Source organism: Ornithodoros turicata, chromosome 7 (assembly GCF_037126465.1).
Source record: "Ornithodoros turicata isolate Travis chromosome 7, ASM3712646v1, whole genome shotgun sequence".
Lineage (NCBI taxonomy): Eukaryota > Metazoa > Arthropoda > Arachnida > Ixodida > Argasidae > Ornithodoros > Ornithodoros turicata.
Window position 1 is genome coordinate 54,618,520 of NC_088207.1, and position 20,483 is coordinate 54,639,002.

Genomic DNA, 20,483 nt, shown 5'->3' on the forward strand with positions numbered 1-20,483 from the left:
CAATTATTCTCATCATTTTTATTAGTATTTTTTTTAATCACTGCTTTAGATTTTCTTCGGGTCTTCTGCAACAATCAAATATGGATGACGACGGGCTGCCGGTGGTTGGGCCCGGCGTGGATTATACGAGGGTATACTAGGTTAAGATTTTATTAGGACATGCAAAGCGTGAACACTTGTTACGATTACGGTCATAAATGAATCTTGACTTGAAAATGCAAAAATGGTTACATATTTTTTGGAAATAGAGGGACACACGATTAGCTCCTATATGGGCTACACGACGAATTACGTTTAGATTTAGTTAATAGCACGCTCAGTAGGGCTGGTGCCATTAGAGACAACGTCGCCTGACACCTACTTCGACATGCAACAATGTTCATGGCATTGTGTTCGAACAGCGTCTTGACTTGCGTGTTATCTTTGAGGCAAAACGCCCTCACAAGACAGGCCCTCAAGGCCCTGTGGACATTCCTTCGAAAAATTTAAACTGTAATTAACGATCATCCCCATTGACTATGTCATATTTAATCCCCGCAATAAATTATTACAAAAAGCCAAAAAATTATCATAAATAGGTGGTGATGGCCTCGTAAACATGCATATTTCTAGGTAGCACCTATCCAGCAGAAGCGAACCCTGGCATTTCTGAACTACTTCATCGTTAGGACAACATCATTCCTCAACCACTTTGGATCATTATGTGACGAGAAGCTCCAAAACCTGCTAATTAGAATACAACGGCTAGAGGCTTCAATGTGCATTCTAGAAGCCAAGGTATGTGACATTTATTGTCAGCATCATAACGAGTGTTAGATGTGGAAAATGAACGTAATTTCCCGAACAGGACACAAAACTACCCATTCGTGTCAGTAACCATTTTCTCGACGAAAGCTTTTAATTAATGTTGGGACGCATATTGCGGTGCTGTAGTGGTAGCTCTGAAACTGTCTTTACTCCATAGCTATCGTCGATCCCAGGCACTGCACAAGTGTCCAAGGAAGTGCATAAGGAAAGCTCTTCAAACAGTGCAGCACCTCAGCATCAGGTTCAAAATGGACTGAGTACTGAAGTAACGAAAGACCCAGTACCAGAAAAGCCGGCTGAACAAGAGCAGCGTGAATCTGAGAACCCAGTGTCGAAAGACCCGAGGTTTGCCAAGTATTTCAAGATGCTCAGTGTTGTAAGTCTACGTTTGCTCATCTGTGGATGCAGTTATGCAATACTACTGTGGAGAAAGTTGGAATTAATTAATCCCATCGTATGAATGTGTGTGTGAGTGAGCAAAAATGTAAGAGTGAAAGGAGGATGAGAGTGGCTGGTTTGTCCCTTCAGATGACGTACCCTGGAGGTCACTGAGAAGGCGTGTTAGCTTAGCTCAATTGGTAGCGCCCCGGACCGTCAATCCAGAAGATGTGGGTTCAAGTCCTACAGCTGGCAAACCTTTTCAGTGACCTCCATCTTTCATACTTAAAAGTGTTTTGAAGCAGAACTTGATATCATTGTTTGGTGAAAAACAATTTAAATAATAGTTCACTTTCAGGAGGAAACAAGGTAACCATATACTTCTGCCTAAATGCAATTCGTCTGACACGTTGTTCATCGACCACAGGAAATACATAAACTCCCGAGCCTGAATTCTTTCCGTAAAACTAGGAACCAATCAAAAGCAAACCCATATTACTTTTAAACTTGTAATGTAACAGCTCCTGCCTGTACTCTTTCAGTCCAGAGCAATGTAAACAAACACGGAAGAAGATACCTGCCGGCCAATCAGGCTTTCGGTGGACTCCATAGGTGCCAATTTTAAAGAGAAACAAACAAACACAGTTGGTGGATTCAAAAGATTCAATCCACCGTTTCGGGCTTTGGGATTGGGTTTGCCCATCCCTACTTTTGTGCCAACTAATGCACCCACATGTAATGCCCACTTGGGCCTTTGAGGTGACGTCGTAAATAAATAAATAAACGAAAAAAAGCCGTAGTTTGGATTCTGTGTTTGTTTGGAAGTAAGAATTTTTTTCTCTCCCTCAGGGAATACCATTGGGAGCTGTGCAGATAAAGATGAAGAGCGAAGGGGTGGATCCTGATATTCTAAAGTATGTGTTTTAGGATTACATACAGAGTGTTTCTAATCAACAGTGATAGGCAAAGAACTAGGAAAAGTATGTAAAGTAACATACTTTTATCTGGGCTTCATTTGTTTACCATGTTTCACTTATCTGTGATGCTACGTTATCTGCACGTTTTCCCCTATGAACGGGGGTTGACTGTACTAAGTACCTGGAAAAATATGTACTTTAAATACAGTAAAAGCCCTGCTGCTGCTGAATACTTTAAGTATAAAGTAGTGCGATATGTACTTGAAGCACTTAGTAACTACCCTCAAATACAACACACTGTTTTCATGCTGCGCCTTTTAGCTCTTTGCGGAGACTAATATGCACATACATACGTTCAAATGCAACCTGTCAGGCTCATTTGCCCATTTATACCTAGTCAGGTACTTGAGTGGGAAGTACAGCAAAATGTACTTTAAGTAAAGTAGAAAGTATTATTCAGCAGAATTCCTCGAAGTAAAGTAAAAGTACCCTACTCGGTACTTTAAGTACCACAGTACTCGAGGTACTGCCCATCGCTGCTAATGGGCGAGGAAAGTTTTAAATGAGGAAAATGAACCTAGAATAGTCAGTTGAATAAGAGTTACGTAACAGTCTTGTCTCGCTTATCTGTAATTCAATTAACCGAAAATATAATGAAAACGCAACAATGAAATAAACAGCTAATCACTGCACATTGTGAGTGAACATTTACGTATGTTTTACAGTGATCCTAACGCACCTGCACCCGCCAGCGCAACAGCAGTGCTAGCATCCTCCAGTGAAGCTGTGAACAGTGACTCTGAAGAAAGCAGCTTCAGTGACTGAATTGTACTTGGCTGTAACTTACGTTCCTTGCTACGGACACTCCTCCTTTGGAGAAAATTTGTGGGATCTCCTTTGGGGAGGCTATTCCACGAACAAAACCTTCCAGGTACGAATAACGACGGCTTTGTAGAAGACTGTTGGAAAAGTTTCTCTTGTCAAGCGGTACTATTAAAATGTTTTGTTCTTTCAATATCTTGTTCTTTCGCAACACAGTCCTCAGACGTCCCGAGGACATCCTATGTCGACGTGGTTCCTCACACAGTCGTTCAAGTAATGGAGATATCATGGTCACGTGGTAACTGGCCATGGCGCTTTCTACTGGAATAAATACTGCGGTGCTCGTATTCATTTACCGCGGGATTGTCTCTCACTTCTACTTCCGTTGACACCATTGAAGAACCTTTCCTCACTGGCTAACTGATTTAATATTTTCAATTCAATCATTCCTGAAATGAATGGTATGTAATATACTGTAAACTACTAATATGTAGATAGTGTGTCGTACCGCTGTTACTAAAATGTGTTCGATTATTCCCGTCGCATAATGTGGTTATTTCCGCTTGTGAACCCGCACCTTTGCATCCAAATAACTTTAAAGAAAGCAGTCTCGAACGTCAAAATGAAAATAACGATCGAAATAACGTATATAGGTAATAAATTGGTAGATGTCGATGATAGCTCATACCAGTGTGTAAACACATGCGCCGTCGACAGCCTCCGACGACCGTGTAAAGATGGCGGCGAGGGCGGGGCGATGCATTTTGCGTCATGCATATTAAGCTCCTCCCAGTGATCCAACTCTTAGAAACATAAACGGCTCTTTGGGAGCAGCGCGTCGTTTAGAAAGCCCTGTAATGAGAGGGGTGGATTTCCGCGAACGCTGTCTCCTTTGCGCACGTTAGGGACAGCGTTTGTGGTTCTTCGCACGCGCAAGACATAACAGGGCTTTGCGCATTGCGCAGAACGCTATCCCTTACGTACGCAAAGGCGACGGCGTACGGTATGCTAAAACTCATTATTATTTATTACGGGCCCTTCCTACAAGGATGACCGTGTAGCATCGCAATTTCACCTCACCCTCAAATTCCACAAAGAATGTATCAAAAGAGATCACAAACACATCCGTCAGAAACCAATAAAACACAGCGCAAAAAAGAAGGAAACGGAAAGAAAACCGTAAAAACCAGCAACCGTACAAATGTCAAACCCACAGGAGAAACTGGGAGTATTCGATACCTCCTTTATTTCGGCGAGGTTTACCTTGCTAGAGTCATGCCTGGCAAGCTTGTCGCGTCTCATACATGTTTCATTACGAAAAATTACGAACGCGCAGTGTACTTTCTCTAACCTATAGAGCCACTAAATAAAGGTACGTTGTACTGAGCGATTGTAATAAGCTTCGCGTTAATTGATACTATTTAGCGGGACAATGTCTAACCGGAGGAAAGTAGGAGAGTCGCCCCGAAAGTTACTACCCAAATGTTAGCACGTGGCTGGTAGAGTGCGCTCGAGCTGCTGGAGAAACTATACTACAAGCACTGCAAGGAGCGGTATCCTCTCCTTGGCGTTGGAATGCCACCACTGTGCCCATGACTGTGCCTCTGAGCCCCTGGTGAGCGTCGCCGCGACGCCGTAGCAGACCGGAAGTGACGCATATTGTTCCTCCTGTTGGAGTTCCCGATATTAATTTCGCGGTTGTTTTGCGATAGGAGGTTGATTTTCGCGACAAGAAAAACTGTACATGCTAGTGAAGTGTTTCCTGGCTGTGCAACAGCATGTTGCCGACTTCCTTTCGGCAACGTGAGGACAGAGTAGTGTTTCTGAAAGGTACTGTAAAGCAGCAGAAGCCGAATTTTATTTAGCGTGGCTATTCGATAGTCCAAGCCATCAGTACAAAAACGGCGCAAATTTCATTCCAATCGGTGGTGCAGTTAACTAGAAAATTACAATGAAAGATTATGGGCAACACTGTATTAGTATTCGGAAGGGATCCGTACTCTCAGCCGCGTACGGCGGCAACCACGTTGCATGCGTATAACACTGGGCCAGATAGCCGAACAGCGCTGTGTTTCTTTTTGATTTTATTTGGCAAAAAACACACTAAACAGGGGTCTCTGCACTCCTATGGAAATATGATACGAAATAATATAGCCACCAAAAGAACAAAACGCGACAAAATAGTGCTGCATGCATAATACATATTCGACAGTGTTGCCCGCTGCACAGGGGGTTGTTCGACACCAGGCGTCGCGCCGCTGCACTACGCCGGATTTTTCATGATAAATTAAAAATATTTAGAGAGTGTTGTCGGTCGTATGGTTCCGCATATGGGATTTACAAGCAAGAAAGTCTCAAGCCACGTCGCCAGCATATCCTGCTTGTCTACTGCTTTACAGTACCTTTAAACGAATGACACACGGACAGACAGCGTTTATTACAAAGACAACCCTACTGAGGCTGGCCCCCGAATCCGTCCGAAGGAGGGTCACCTCATTTCTCTCTAGGGGCGAGAGCCTTGCTGCTCACATTGTTGGCTGTCTTACCTTGCGTTCGGCCAAAATATGTTTCAGAACCAACACGCTCAACTAGTGTGTCGTTTATGCGGCCGAATTGGTCATTGGCGATCGACTGGCAATCGAGAGATGCATAGTTCAAATTCCGCCGAAGTCTTTAAAGATGGCTGTCATATTTCAATTGTTTCCGAAAGACGGGAAACTTATTCTCTGGCAGCCGCCCGTGGATCTCGAGGAATAGTATTTGACGTCACGCGCTTCTCAGGTTCTCCCGCAATGCTTTGCGACAGTGGGCGCGCTCCATGGGTACAGTGCCCTAGAAGGGCCTTCTACTGTAGGGCCTTCTAGGGTACTGTACCATGGGCGATCGTGTGGGGTGGGCTCGGAATCGTTACAAATATGCTCATCCGTACACAGTACTCACAAAATATTAGTGGCACCATAACTCTATACGTAAGAGTTACACCTTGTTCAGACCCTGTCTTGTAATTGACAAATTTCGCTTCCGTTGTCCTTTAGCAAAACAGTGGCTCTTGCGGACGTTTTTATCAAGGCCATCTGAATGGAGAGAGGTATGTCGGACAGACGCAGAACTACGAAAATGGTTCTTGGCAGAACTGATTGGCCGGCAGAGCGACAGAACTGCTTCTTGGTACATAGACGTGGCCGTCCACGGTAAGCAGTTCCATCACCTCCATACCGGCTGCCGATACACTCTTAAAAATGGTGGTGGTGGTGGTGGTGGTGGTGGTGGTGGTAAACCGGCTTGCCGTTGTTGGCCTCACGGATGTGGGCTGCGTCACGACTGTAGCCAGGATGAGATGAGATTATCTCTTAAAAATGAACTTCACTACATAGCACGCTCCTAGCCAACCATCATCTCGAATGACAACGTTCTCCCCCTGATTTGTTGAAAACGGGAGGCGGAGCCTATTTTGCATTATGCACGGCACAGAATAGACTCCGCCTCCCGTTTTCAACAGATCAGGGGCGAGAACGTTGTCATTCGGGATGATGGTTGACTAGGAGCGTGCTATGTGGTGAAGTTCATTTCTAAGAGTGTATATGACACGGGGATGGGCATAAATACACTTTTCGGGTATTTAAATATAAATACAAAATACTACATGTTTTCACGTATTTAAGTACTGCCTATTAATACTTTATGTTGAAAGTAATAAAATACAATATATAAATACAATAAGACAGTATTTAAATACTGTAACTACTTCCGTAAATACTTTGAGCCGTCCAGGCACATTATTCTTTTAAATTATATAATAAATGGAGTTTACATGGAATATTTACACACCTATGGATGCATCTCTGCTGCACACAATGCCCACACATTTCTTTATTTTTCTGTGATGCAGTGTGATGATTTCAGCATCTTGCGTGGACCGACTTTCCATTGAACGGAAACGTCTCCTTGAATCTCGGGAGCAGCGAGGGGGGTATTAGACAGGACGGTAACGGTACAAGAACCGACGACGACTCAAAACCAGCTGATGAACCCGTTATCGCTTCTTGCACTTTTTCTCTGTTGAATAAAGTGTTCATTTGTTCATTTGCCGGTTTTGAGTCGTCGTCGTCGGTTCTTGTCAAGTATATCTGCCCTGTCCAGTCCCCCCCCCCCCCCCCCCCTGCAACAGGGGTGGCGATGCCCTCATTCGCACATTGTGGTGTTTCCTAGAAGGCCGGAAATCCCCGAACACACGGGATGAGTGACCTGTAGCCTCTAACCAAGATACCCTTCATCGCTGGAGGCTAACAATGTGGAACTCGAGAGAAGCCCACAAATACGGGAGGATGAGATACGTGTATTTAAGTGTACTTTAAATATAAATACGCCTAAAACGGTATTTAAATATACATACATAAATACATTTTTCTTGCCTGTATTTAAATACGTATTTTAAATACATGTATTTATATTTTAAATACTATTTTAAATACAATGTATTTAAATACTGCCCATCCCTGATATGACAGCAGATGGAATCAGATGGGCAAATATGTACGTGATGATGTGATGTGATGTGAATAAAGAAAAAAATGGGGATGTGAGTTTCGACGAAGTCAAACTGGCTACCCCAGTACACTTAATACAGAAAGTTCAATCCGATGATGAGATGATGAAAACGCAAAAGGATGATGTCCAGAGACGAACAGAGATGATAATGGAGTTCAACATGTAGGTCAAAAGTTCAAGAGCTGCGCCCAAGTTAGAGTAAAGTGGCGGAATCACCGGGGGCACACACAGGACACATCACACATTCACCGTGTCATATAGGATGTCCATAAGCCCGGTTGCATGCAAAAAGTCTTCAAGTGCCCTTAGCGCCTTGTCGGACGAAGGAGGACCTAATAGTTTCGTGATGTCGAAGGCTCGGGAGTCCAAACGAGAGAGGCTTGTCTCTAATGCCCTTCCAGCATCGACGTACTTCTGACAAATATGTACGTATATGAATAAAGTTCGATAATACAGTGCAAAATTTTACGCATCGATGGCATCTTTCGTGATATTGTTTTTTATTTATTTATTTGTGTTTTAAAATTTAGACGTGTTGTGTCGTCCCCCCCTGTCCCTTTCTCGGGTTCCAATTTTTTCACCATGTACCAGCTGGCCTGCACCCTTGCCCTTTTGCCATTGTGCTTTAGATGGCGGTTTTCATTAGGCCTAACGTCAGCGACGAAACAGTCATTTTCGCGTAAATAGTGATGGCAGAGCGAAGGCTGAAACTGATTGTGCAGATAGTTGTAACATGATTTGTCTCAGAGAATGAGATCTAAGTAAGTAGTTTATGAAAGTTGACGAAATCGCCGTTACATCTCCATGATGGGGAGGTTGAATTTGGAGGTGAATGTGTGGAATTGTAACAATGGGGGCCGCGTTCCTCCTTGTGGGACCGACCACAAGGGAGAACCCAATGTATGGTAGCTAGCATACCCAATGCTTCGCTACCTTGCACAAGATGGCGGCCTCACCATCCGTTACAGGTTTAGGAAAGTTGCGTCCGCTGCAGCACAAGCGTTTCATGCGGTGTTATACAAATGCATAAAAGATAAGGTTCTCGACCACACAATCCTTTTCGAATCGCTATGCGACTACACTCTAAGAAAAAAAGGAGTAAAACGGGGAGTAATTGCAGCTTCTTCTCCGCTAGTCTGCAATTACTCCCCATTTTAGTCCCCTAACCCAACATTTAGTCCCGACATTTACTCCCCAGGACTGCAAATTGTCACTAAACTTCGCGAATGGTCTCCTGAATGCGACAGTCTACGTAAATATGTGCCCTTGGTCAATTTGAACGACATAAGGCTGTATAACTCAGACAACGTAGCAATTTTCCAGCCACACAGAGTAAGAAACAGTCAGCGCATCTTTCTTCGCAAATTGTGCCCTAATATGGCGCAAGAGTTTGTATCACTCGATATATCACGGTTGACGGTTTGCTTCAAAGTATTTTCATGCTTGCACACCAATTTTGTACCTGGGACTCTTACAACAGCGCCTGAAATGCGGTCTTCACTCTGTGACATTCATTTACTCCCGTGCATTTACTCCCGAAAGGAACTATTTTTTGTGGCAATGCAATTACTCCCCAAAAGGAGTAAAAGTACTCCTTTTTTTCTTAGAGTGTACTTGCTCTTGTAGATGCGCCTTTGTTTTCACTACAGTCGCCGTCTTTGCGAGACACGATGAATTTTTGTGTGGAAACGCGGACTCAAGTTGAGCTTTCACGACCGTGCAGGACAGACACAGGACACAAAAACCTAAAAGGGTCCGTACAGGGTGCCATTTTCGTAGTAAGCTATAACGTCGTGAAATCTGTTTAGAGTATATATTCGGAGATATTCTCGCTCAACCTTTTTTTCTCTGCTCAAAATCTTCTTAGTCCTTCCCCCGCGCATTGAAAACAACACTTGAAAGAAACGGTCAGATTGCTACCGATAATACACGGGCCGATTGGCAGACATTGGAGCCACTTTGGCTAATGCGTCTACACCGTTCTGTTCGTTTCACTGCTCGTCACATTTGCCCGGTTGGTTGGAGCGTTCCTCATTGCTGGAATGGCCGACGTGGATAAAAGGTCGCCGAAGGAGGTCCGTGCCAGAGGTCCGATGCCATGCATACCTTCTGGTGGGCGCCTTTCTGGTGGGCGCTGCTCGCAACGGGTGAGTCGCAGGACTTTACTTTCCACTTGTTGTTGTTGTTGTAAGATTTCTGAGGGTTTCTGGGAAAATCCCTGTTGTTGTTCTGAAAATCCCTTCTATGTCTGTAGAGTACATGATGATCTTATGAAAAATGAACCCAATTAACATAGCCGGCGACGAAACTGCAATAAAATACGCGCGCTAAGTAAATTTGGATAAATTGGCCTTCTTCGTGTAGTCCGTTCCACTTGTCGCCAGGATTTTTTCGACAGAGAGATTTTCCATGAGCATGCATACAGGGTGTTTCAGTAACCATGTCAAAAAAATTTAATAGAAAAAGCACGCTACGGGAAAATATGCGATATTTCTCTTCGTACTAAAAGCAGTTCACTCAACACGCGCAGACAGAAAGAACACGAGGGACACAGACTCGTTTTTTTCTGTCTATGTGTTTGAGTGCCGCTTTTAGTACGATTATCAACTATCAACTACCCCAAATGAAGACCTTAGGACGTTTTTGCCACGTACTGCGAGTAGGAGTGACTTTTTTTAGCTAAATTTAATTACCTGAATTGAACTCCGAAACCTGCCTTGTGAACGTAGGTTTTTCATTTTTATTTTTTGCCAGACAAAAAGAGAAAGTGCATGTTGGATTTACCCCACACTACATTCCTATACCAACGGTAATAGGTAAAAAAAAGTTGCGAAAACTGTCGTTTCCGTACGAAATAACCAAAATAGCAACATTGAACCCACCTGTCGTTTCTATAGACGCGCAAATTGTCGCCCTCAGTCAATGACAAAAGCACTCTTTCGATAACATCACTCAGCGGCTGCCATACATTTTCAATGAGGGAATTTTTCGCTCTTTTGGTGATGTCACATCTATTAGTAGTGATGGCAAGTAGTTAACTACATGTAGTTAAACTACCTAATTGTAGTTAAAAGGTAGTTATCAACTACTTGCAGAAATGTAGTGTGCAACTACTAGTTAAACTACTATTTCGAGTAGTTCACTACAGTATTTAGGCTACTGCAGGCGCCAACTATAATTCCGATTTTGCCGCAAGCTTTACGGCACGATTGTGCTTCCGACTTTTACCTCGAGCTACTTGTTTGATGAGAACGGCGGTGCAGAGCAATTGTGCCTCGCATGTGTACTAAATCTTCACTTTTATCACTGCTTGTGATTCATATTTAGGTGTCCAAGAACACTATAGAAGGGGATTGATATTGATGGACAACGTTACGTGGTTAGAGATGTAGTTAAAATACATTGCAGTAGTTAAAGAAGTAGTTTTAACTACCCCCTGAAAAGTAGTTGAACAACTACTCGCGAAGTAGTTAGTGGTTATAGTTAAACTACTGTAGGAGTAGTTAATGGCCGTCACTGTGACTCCATAGGGCTAACGGCTTTTGTGCAATAAACCCACTTCTGTCGTCCACATCCAGCGCCATCTATTGAACACGGAGATAACCTTGTCCGGCGCACTGAAAGTCATAAGTAGTTGGGAAAAATGTCCAATGGATGGCCTTCTTTAGCCGTATAGAACATCGTACAACAATATAAGATCTCGTTGCAGGAGCGTATTCGGTTGCAGAGGGTCGCATTTATTTACACTGTGCATTTGAGTCGTCGTTTGAATGACTTTTCTCGTGGTCATAAATGTCCGTTGTGGAATAACTCTCTCTTGGTGAACCAGCGGAGCGTCACATGAGGAACGACCCTCCGGTGGACTTGAGCAACGCTCTTATCAGGCTCATTATCAAGTGTGAGTCTTACTTTTTATCCAAATGGATCCAGATGAACTCATGAGATAGACTCCATTTTGGTTTCCGATGTACGTATACAGCTTACGTCGACAACCTGGTACGAGAGCTGCGTTCCGAGGCTTTGCTCAATGATCCCCAGGAGCAGCTGCTACGCCGTCGCCTGGACCACCTTTACGAGCACGTACAACATCACCCGGCTATTCGACAACGCTACCTGTGGGTAGGGCGGTCCAAGCCCATCTTAGACCCAGACGCACCGCAGGGAAAGCGGGCAAGTTCGGTTATTTTCTCAAAAACGGAACGAGAGAACGATGAGCAGCTGGTTGTGGCAACGAGACCCAAAAGAGCGACTGGGTACACTCTTAAAAATGAACTTCACCACATAGCACGCTCCTAGCCAACCATCACCCCGAATGACAACGTTCTCGCCCCTGATTTGTTGAAAACGGGAGGAGGAGCCTATTTTGTGCCATTATGCACGGCACAAAATAGGCTCCTCCTCCCGTTTTCGACAAATCAGGGGCGAGAACGTTGTCATTCGTGGTGATGGTTGGCTAGGAGCGTGCTATGTGGTGAAGTTCATTTCTAAGAGTGTATAGCCGTTCGATGACAGCTGAACTTGCATGCCGTGACGTTTATTAGGGCGTTATAGTAGGAACCCCAATGAGGAGATATTTTTAATTATAATATTTTTCGTTTTATTTATTTTTATTTATTTTTTTATATTTATTATTTATAATATATTTTAGTATATATTTAATTATAACTTTATAGCCTCGAAGATATAACGCGACTTCTGTGTCCGAAAAGAAAAGAAACGACCAAGTTTTGCCTCTGTCCGAAGAGATCTGCCGAACGAATACGGTCTGGGAACGCATGAACAACAGCGTTGATTCTTTCGGCAACGCCGTCGAGATCGTCCAGGAAGAGGCCTTTCCGCAGTGGACCTTCGCTTACCGATGTGACTCGTCGGGTGTTGCCTGCGTTGGTATCGACGGACTGTGAGTTTTCCGACCTCATTTAGTGTTGAAAGATGAAAGTCACTGAAAAGGTTAGCCAGCTGTAGGAGTCGAACCCACATCTTCTGGATTGCCATTGCCATTGGATTGATCATTGAAGATGTGGGTTCGACTCCTACAGCTGGCTAACATTTTCAGTGACTTTCATCTTTCATCGTTAATTTCTCAGGCAAGTTGAGGCTCTGTATGTATTTGTCCCTTCTATGTTGTTCCAGCCTCAGAACATCAGTTCTCTCATGTTCATTTAGTGTGTTTTCCTTCAGGTCGGCGAGGCATGCCAAAGTCTCTGAATAACTAAAATTCTCTCCTAATTTCCTCTTTTGTCCAACACTACATTTTCCTTACACTTATAAGACGAAATCTGGCTTTAACCCAATGTCTGACGAAGACCGCGAATTATAGGTAGGAGTGACTTTTTTGGGTTAAATGCCTTTATTCTCAGATTCGGGGGGGGGGGGGGGGGGTAAAAATCGGGCACTGTTTTTAAATCTGTAATTCGGGGAGATATCGGGCAATAATTGTGCCTTCGGGTGTTATCGGGTGCTGTTTTTCTTTCTCCTCTTGTCTATTAAGTCCCTTCCTAATCTCTCTCTTTATTTATTTATTTTTGCGGGATCGTGACCTTCCAGCGGTAATCCCCGAAGGCATAGACAGTGTTGGTACACATGGGTGTATTGCTGGGAACGTAAGCGACCCATTCTTACAGGGGTTACACGTGGCGACCTCTGTTTGTCTTCAGTGGAAACGTCACCTGAGGTCACTTGAGGATTTCATAGTGACTGGAATTCGGGGAGAAATCGGGTTTAACCCGAATTGGTCGGAGGTCAGTTCGGGGGTGCACTCTAAGAAAAAAAGGAGTAAAACGGGGAGTAAATGCAGCTTCTACTCCCCTAGTCTGCAATTACTCCCCATTTTAGTCCCCTAACCCGACATTTAGTCCCAACATTTACTCCCCAGGACTGCAAATTGTCACTGAACTTCGCGAATGGTCTCCTGAATGCAACAGTCTACGTCAATATGTGCCCTTGGTCAATTTGAAGGGCATAAGGCTATATAACTCAGCCAACGTAGCAATTTTCCAGTCACACAGAGTAAGAAACAGTTAGCGCATCTTTATTCGCAAATTGTGCCATATGTATGGCGCAAGGTTTTATATCACTCGATATATCACGGTTGACGGTTAGCTTCAAAGTATTTTCATGCATGCACACGAATTATGCAATTGGGGCTCTTACAACAGCGCCTGAAATGCAGTCTCCACTCTGTGACATTAATTTACTCCCGTGCATTTACTCCCGAAAGGGACTATTTTTTGTGGCAATGCATTTAGTCCCCAAAAGGAGTAAAAGTACTCCTTTTTTTCTTAGAGTGTGGGGGTGGGGGGAATAACCGGGCGGAATCGGGTTTAACCCGAAAAGGTCACTCCCTAATTATAGATTAAATCATTCTTTTTACCCCCGGGCTCTACGTAAAGGTGGAATCCTAACTCATAAGAAATCATACTCTCAAATAAAAATATTCTCGTGTTTCTAATACGGCCAATCGATATACTCTTTCGTGCAGATATAGCAGCGAATGCACGGAGCGTCCGGGATACGTGGTCATGTATCATCGGAAGGTGGGGGCAGAAGACACAACACCTTCATGGGGTGCAGTGGAAGTACCTCACCATTGCACGTGCAAAATCACGCCCAAGATACGACAGGGTCCCTAGTGCCCAGCAAAGAAAAATAAAAGATGGACAACGATTTTGTTTTTCATTCTAATCACAGAGTCAACAGCCGCATGATATCTTAATTAGCTTTATATGTTGATGAATGTCCCAAGACTGTGTTCGGCTGTCTTTAACTCGATGGCATGAGTCCTAAAACAGCACGTAACATGCCAGTGCGTGGTCTATAGAACGACATCCGGGTTACTCATTTTCCCCGAGAGGCAAACTGGAAATTCCCATCTGGGGTTGATGTCACGGTCACCGCATGAGCAAAAAATGCCACGGGCGGAATATTCGTCATATGGTGGTCAGAGTGCATCGTGCTATTTTTCCCGGTTGTGCCTCCCCAGCATGGTCGATTGAACGTACAAAGCAACCGTAGCACTCGTAGCCGAAACTGATCAATTATTCCCATCGTAAGTGTGTCGCAAAGGCTAACAACTAAAAAGCGCAAGTAACTCGTCGAAGGTAACTCATTACTAGAGCGCGGGCAATATGCACTATAAGAGCTCTCGAAATATGCGTGCAACTATGCACCAAAAATCGTCCAAACACGCAGCAAAAAATGTGGATATGTGAAATGTTTTTCATCGCTCTTGGTATGAAGGCGACGTATATATCTAATAAATATTTGAAAAAAAAAAAGGGTATTCTATTAGGCGTCACACGGTAAAAAAAGAAAAAGGAAAAAAGAAGCCGTCTTTGTTCAGGAGCACACAATAAAGAAGGCTCGCACCACAGACATAAATCAATCATACAGCTGAAGGCTTTGGCGAATTCGGGTGGTCATCACGTGACCGTTGCCACCCGAACATGAGTGCTAGGAATCTAGCGGTTTTAGTTACTTGGATCACGATAGGGGCATCGCTGTCGTCCGTCTTCGAGTTCCGTCGTCTGCTAAACCACGTGATTTCAACGTGCTGGCCAATGAGGGCATTCGCCACCGTTGCAGTGCGGATGTGACGACACCGGATATAGTCGGGCAACTCGCTGCTCGGTCGTTTTGAGGCCGGGCGAAAAAAAAAAAGTGCTAGCTGGCAAATTCCGGGCGCTTCGAAAGCGCCACGCGAATATGCGATATTGCTTCGCTTTGACCTAGCGAACATGAGGGCTGCTCGGGGTCTGGCAAAAAATGTTGCCACGAAATGACCCCACGAATTCGCCATTGATTTCGGCACTGCACCACAGTGCAGATAAAACTGCGAACGCCGCCCCACTTCGTAACGGCGAAGAAGAAGAAAGTGGCGAAGGCGTAGGCGAACTACTGCCCACCTGCCCTACACTCGTAAAAATGATTTTCACCGCATAGCACGCTGCTAGCCAACCATAGTCTCGAATGATATTGTTATCTGTCCTGATTTGTTGAAAACGGGAGGCGTACGCCTTTTTTGTGACACTTATGCTGTTCATAATTGTCACAAAAAAGGCGCACGCCTCCCGTTTTCAACAAATCAGAACAGATAACGATATCATTCGAGATAATGGTTGGCTAGGAGCGTGCTGTGCGGTGAAGTTCATTTTTAAGAGTGTATACATGCCTACCCATGTCTACCCTATACATTCCTACATATACCCTATAGAGCGAACACAGTCCTACACCGAAGAGGGTGCAAGCCCCGAGTGCCGCTGCAAGAAAAGTTCTCGAACATTTTTGGGTAGTATTTCGCGTGTATAGATGAGCATCTAGGGGTGCTCAGCTGAGTACCATGTCCCACCGAAACGTCGAAAATATTCTATTCTGAGTAACATTCTCGCGAAAGAGGACAGGAAAACTTCCCGAAGCCAGCAAAACCTTCAAAGGAAATGTGCATTTTCATGCGGAATATGCTATGACGTGCAAAACATGCATTTCTATGCACCATATAGAACTCTTCTTATCGGTCCCAAACCACGACTAAAAGTATTTTTTTCATCGCCCAGACACGCATTCATGTCGTGAAAAAAACGTGCCTTTCCATGAATCCGCGCTCTGCTCAGTACTTTTGCAGAGCAACCCGGGAAGTGATTATTCATATCCTTGTAACTGCGTTGGTAACTTACATAGTTACAACCAGTTCACTTTGCCGAGTAACTTTTTTTTTAATTATTGCAAAAAACACAACTTTCTCTATCTCTGGAATAATAAATTCCTCGCCGATAGTTGACGTGGAAGGGGATCGGCTGGACATCTTGAGGTCGTTGAACTGCACCTCTGTGACGGTATAAGGAACTCGGCAAGTATGATTCTCATCGGTTGATTACTTTGTTGTTGTCTAGTGTATATTCTTTTTCCCATCGCGATGATGATCCGCACGTGTGATTCGTCTATCCCCGAAATTTTCATACATTGTGATGTCCTTCAGCGTGGTATCGCTAAAAATTTAAGCACGTAGGTATAAAGGAAATCAGCTTTGAAACTTTTCGTTGGCTAGCTGAGTAAACCTCCGAGACACGATGTTACTATAGAAATAAATAAAACGTACGGAGTGCGCAAGGATCAAATAGGAGAAAAAATAGCAGAAAAACGTCGCAATGGGGTTACTCGGTTCACCAATGGGAACGAAGCTTTCTTTACAACAAATTCTTCTTGGCTCATCGTGGCTGTGTTTACGGAAAGTAGGCTATGACGATTCAACGTATGACGTGAGAAACTTGGACGGAAGCCTAGCGCTGTTCAACGTAGCTATTCAAACCAACTCCTGCTCTTGAAAAGAGTCTAGGAATAGGTCGGACAGCCGATATCGGCTGTGTCGTAAAAAAAAGAAAAAAAGAGAAAGAAAAAAGGAAAATAAATAAAAAAGAAAATAAATAAAGGGGTACCTCCGACGACGCATGTTGCAGCTGGGCGAATATCGGTCAGAGCAGCCACACGAGATTCTAAGTATACAGCGCGCGGGAGCAATAAACCTCTTTGCCCGGGAAACGTCATCGTGACGTTGGTAGACAGACTGAAACCGAAACAAATCGGAAGGGGAGGGCTGGGTTCCACGAATGGGCCCTTCTTCCTTGCCTCCTATTGAAAGAAAAGTAGAACCGAAGGTCGCGTCCCTTTCAGGGACCACCGTAATCCCCTCAAGATTTTAGTTTTCGGGCGCGACCTTGTTCGCCCCTAGCTTTGAGCGTATAGTTCAACTCTACCAAATTGGTGGCGCTGTCAAACACCATGACGTCATTTGTTTACAAACAGCAAGAGCTCTATTCACGCGCAGACACGCAAGATCTCCAGGAAATAAAGCGAGGGCTTTATACAACTATGGCGGCAAGCTTTTCCTTTCTCTCTCTGCGTTCCTCATGAAAGAAATCTGACTGTATATACCTGCCAGTGATAGTGTACACTCTTAAAAATGAACTTCACCGCATAGCACGCTCCTAGCCAACCATTATCTCGAATGATATCGTTATCTGCCCTGATTTGTTGAAATCATGGGGCGTACGCCTTTTCTGTGACAATTATGAACAGCATAAGTGTCACAGAAATGGCGTACGCCCCCCGTTTTCAACAAATCAGGGCAGATAACGATATCATTCGAGATAATGGTTGGCTAGGAGCGTGCTATGAGGTGAAGTTCATTTTTAAGAGTGTAGAGTTCATTTATTATTCAAGTTGCATTAGTAAATAGAGTGTGGTCACAGAACTCATGGGACGATTTAATGGGCAAATGATATGGATCGATTAGGTGACTATTCGCGACCAAACAAACTTTTCCCATAATGGTCAGTGTCTGGTTATTCATATATCAGCGATAGTGCACATAAAACGACAAGGACGACACGAACGCCATGTAATGTAACGCCTGTGTCCATCTTTGCCCAATTGTCCAATAAGCCCAATTTTACGTCTTTCTTGGGTACTCATTGCTGACAGTATGGAATTAAAATCTGTGTAGAGCAGAATAAAGTCAAGTTGCGCCCCTCTTTTCTTTCTCTCTTCTGTCGTCCTAAAGCCCGAAAGGTGCCATTTTGGCACCTCTTCAGGCGGGCTCACGGTGATTGTCAACACTTTTTTTTTTATACCATAGCACGACATCAATCAAATCACTTCGTAGCCGGCCCAATGTAGAGTTGGGCCAACGTCTCCACATTTCTTTTTTCTTTTCCTTTTCCTTTTTTTTTTACGCTAATCAAACAACCTTGTCAGTTGGCGATTTCAACCTTTCCAGTTTTGATTGGTCTGTTCCTCACTATTAAGAACGAACGTGTCTTGTAAAAGTTGGTTTCTTAGATTGTTTATCGCAGTGAAATGCAAAATGCTTTATCTCCTAATATGTTCGGTCATAATCAATTGTAATATTGGCGGCACGCAAATCACGAATAAATAACACCCAACCTGCTTTCCTTCTTTCCACCAAACGAAAAAAACAAAAGTCAGGACAATGGGCAAAGGTATGTCTTGGCCGGACCCTCAAGGCGTTATTTGAAAGTGATCTCATCAACAAAACAGTATGAACGCGAAGCAGACCAACTCGCTTCGCTCCCATTCGTGTGCCTTGCTTACGTCATCATGATGTTACTATCGCTAGGGCTTCCTTAACTACAGAAGAGCAACTTTGCGATGTACACTGTGAAACGTTACCGTATCGGTCTCGTACATACGTCTCCGGAAGCAATAGTCCCTATAAGACTGTTAGGTTAGTTGGTACATAACTGTGAAAATGGCGTAGGCGGCGCTGATGGCTATCTCTTTTCCCGCGCTACGAGAATTGAGCTTCTTGAACGCGTCCTTCGAAGAACGACCCGAGTGAAACAATCCTTTATGATGCTTACAATGGCGACATAAATCAATAAAATTGCCACCATCCTGCGCATTGTCAGAAAGTGTCTCGTGGAAGAGGGGAAATTGTGCTCATTGAAAGGCGGGCCTCTTAGAAACAGTGGATTCATTGATGAATGATTAGAAACAAAAATGAAACGACATACAAGCAACTAGCAAAGGCGTTGGAGATATTCTAACGGCAGCGTCTATCGGAGGACCTGACCGGAGAAATTACTTCTATCATTACCATTAATGGTATTGATAGAAGTTTTCTAAAAACGTTTGAGTGTAAGCATTACACGTTTTACTGCCTAGTAATGCATTACTGATACCGTTACTTTGGTATTATATTTTCAGAGAAGTCGAACACAGTCCTATGCGCTGTTTCAAGCACGATAAAAGTGATTAGTCTTTCACTTGGTTATACATTACCGGTGAGAGTAATTAGAGTTCCTACAAATTCGCTAAGTATATAGGAATGACTTCATCGAAAGCTTAATATAAATGAGATTTCTTGCAGCATAGAAGGCGTTCAAAGGATCCAGCTAGGGTAATTTTCTTGTCTGTAACAGCTGGCTTTAGGCAACGCAACGAAATTTTTAACCCATGACATTACGCACCATCCCAGCCAAAATGCCGTTACATGACTCTTCTACAAAATCTAACGTATTAGCATTACTCACTACCGAGATGTATCTCTGGACCTGACTTCACATATACACTCTTAGAAATGAACTTCACCACATAGCACGCTCCTAGCCAAACATCATTTGGGATGATATCGTTATCTGCCCCGATTTGTTGAAAACTGGAGGCGTACGCCTTTTTTGTGACACTTATGCTGTTCATAATTGTCACAAAAAAGGCATACGCCCCCCGTTTTCAACAAATCAGGGCATATAATGATATCATTCGAGATGATGGTTGGCTAAGAGCGTGCTATGCGGTGAAGTTCGTTTTTAAGAGTGTACATTGTGTCTCTTTTTCGCCCTCATCCCGCACTCTTAAAAATGAACTTCACCGCATAGCTCGCTCCTAGCCAACCATTATCTCGAATAATATCGTTATCTGCTCTGATTTGTTGAAAACGGGGGCGTACGCCTTTTTTTTGTGACACTTATGCTGTTGATAATTGTCACAAAAAAGGCGTACGCCTTCCGTTTTCAACAAATCAGGGCATATAATGATATCATTCGAGATGATGGTTGGCTAAGAGCGTGCTATGCGGTGAAGTTCGTTTTTAAGAGTGTACATTGTGTCTCTTTTTCGCCCTCATCCCGCACTCTTAAAAATGAACTTCACCGCATAGCTCGCTCCTAGCCAACCATTATCTCGAATAATATCGTTATCTGCTCTGATTTGTTGAAAACGGGGGCGTACGCCTTTTTTTGTGACACTTATGCTGTTGATAATTGTCACAAAAAAGGCGTACGCCTTCCGTTTTCAACAAATCAGGGCATATAATGATATCATTCGAGATGATGGTTGGCTAAGAGCGTGCTATGCGGTGAAGTTCGTTTTTAAGAGTGTACATTGTGTCTCTTTTTCGCCCTCATCCCGCACTCTTAAAAATGAACTTCACCGCATAGCTCGCTCCTAGCCAACCATTATCTCGAATAATATCGTTATCTGCTCTGATTTGTTGAA

At 43.7% G+C, this 20,483-nt stretch overlaps 2 protein-coding genes across 2 annotated transcripts; both read left to right on the plus strand.

The window, feature by feature from the left end:
* Positions 1-66: 66 nt before the first annotated feature.
* On the plus strand, positions 67-3,117 carry LOC135400126 (WASH complex subunit 3-like). Its single transcript, XM_064631863.1, has 5 exons — positions 67-131; positions 613-777; positions 965-1,183; positions 2,035-2,099; positions 2,828-3,117. Exons 1-5 carry the CDS (start codon positions 81-83, stop codon positions 2,925-2,927), a joined length of 600 nt encoding a protein of 199 aa, XP_064487933.1. The 5' UTR covers positions 67-80; the 3' UTR covers positions 2,928-3,117.
* Positions 3,118-9,573: 6,456 nt separating this feature from the next.
* Positions 9,574-14,132, plus strand: LOC135400127 (uncharacterized). The gene is made up of 5 exons (XM_064631864.1): positions 9,574-9,619; positions 11,302-11,370; positions 11,452-11,642; positions 12,146-12,372; positions 13,954-14,132. Exons 2-5 carry the CDS (start codon positions 11,313-11,315, stop codon positions 14,102-14,104), a joined length of 627 nt encoding a protein of 208 aa, XP_064487934.1. The 5' UTR covers positions 9,574-9,619; positions 11,302-11,312; the 3' UTR covers positions 14,105-14,132.
* Positions 14,133-20,483: the final 6,351 nt, after the last annotated feature.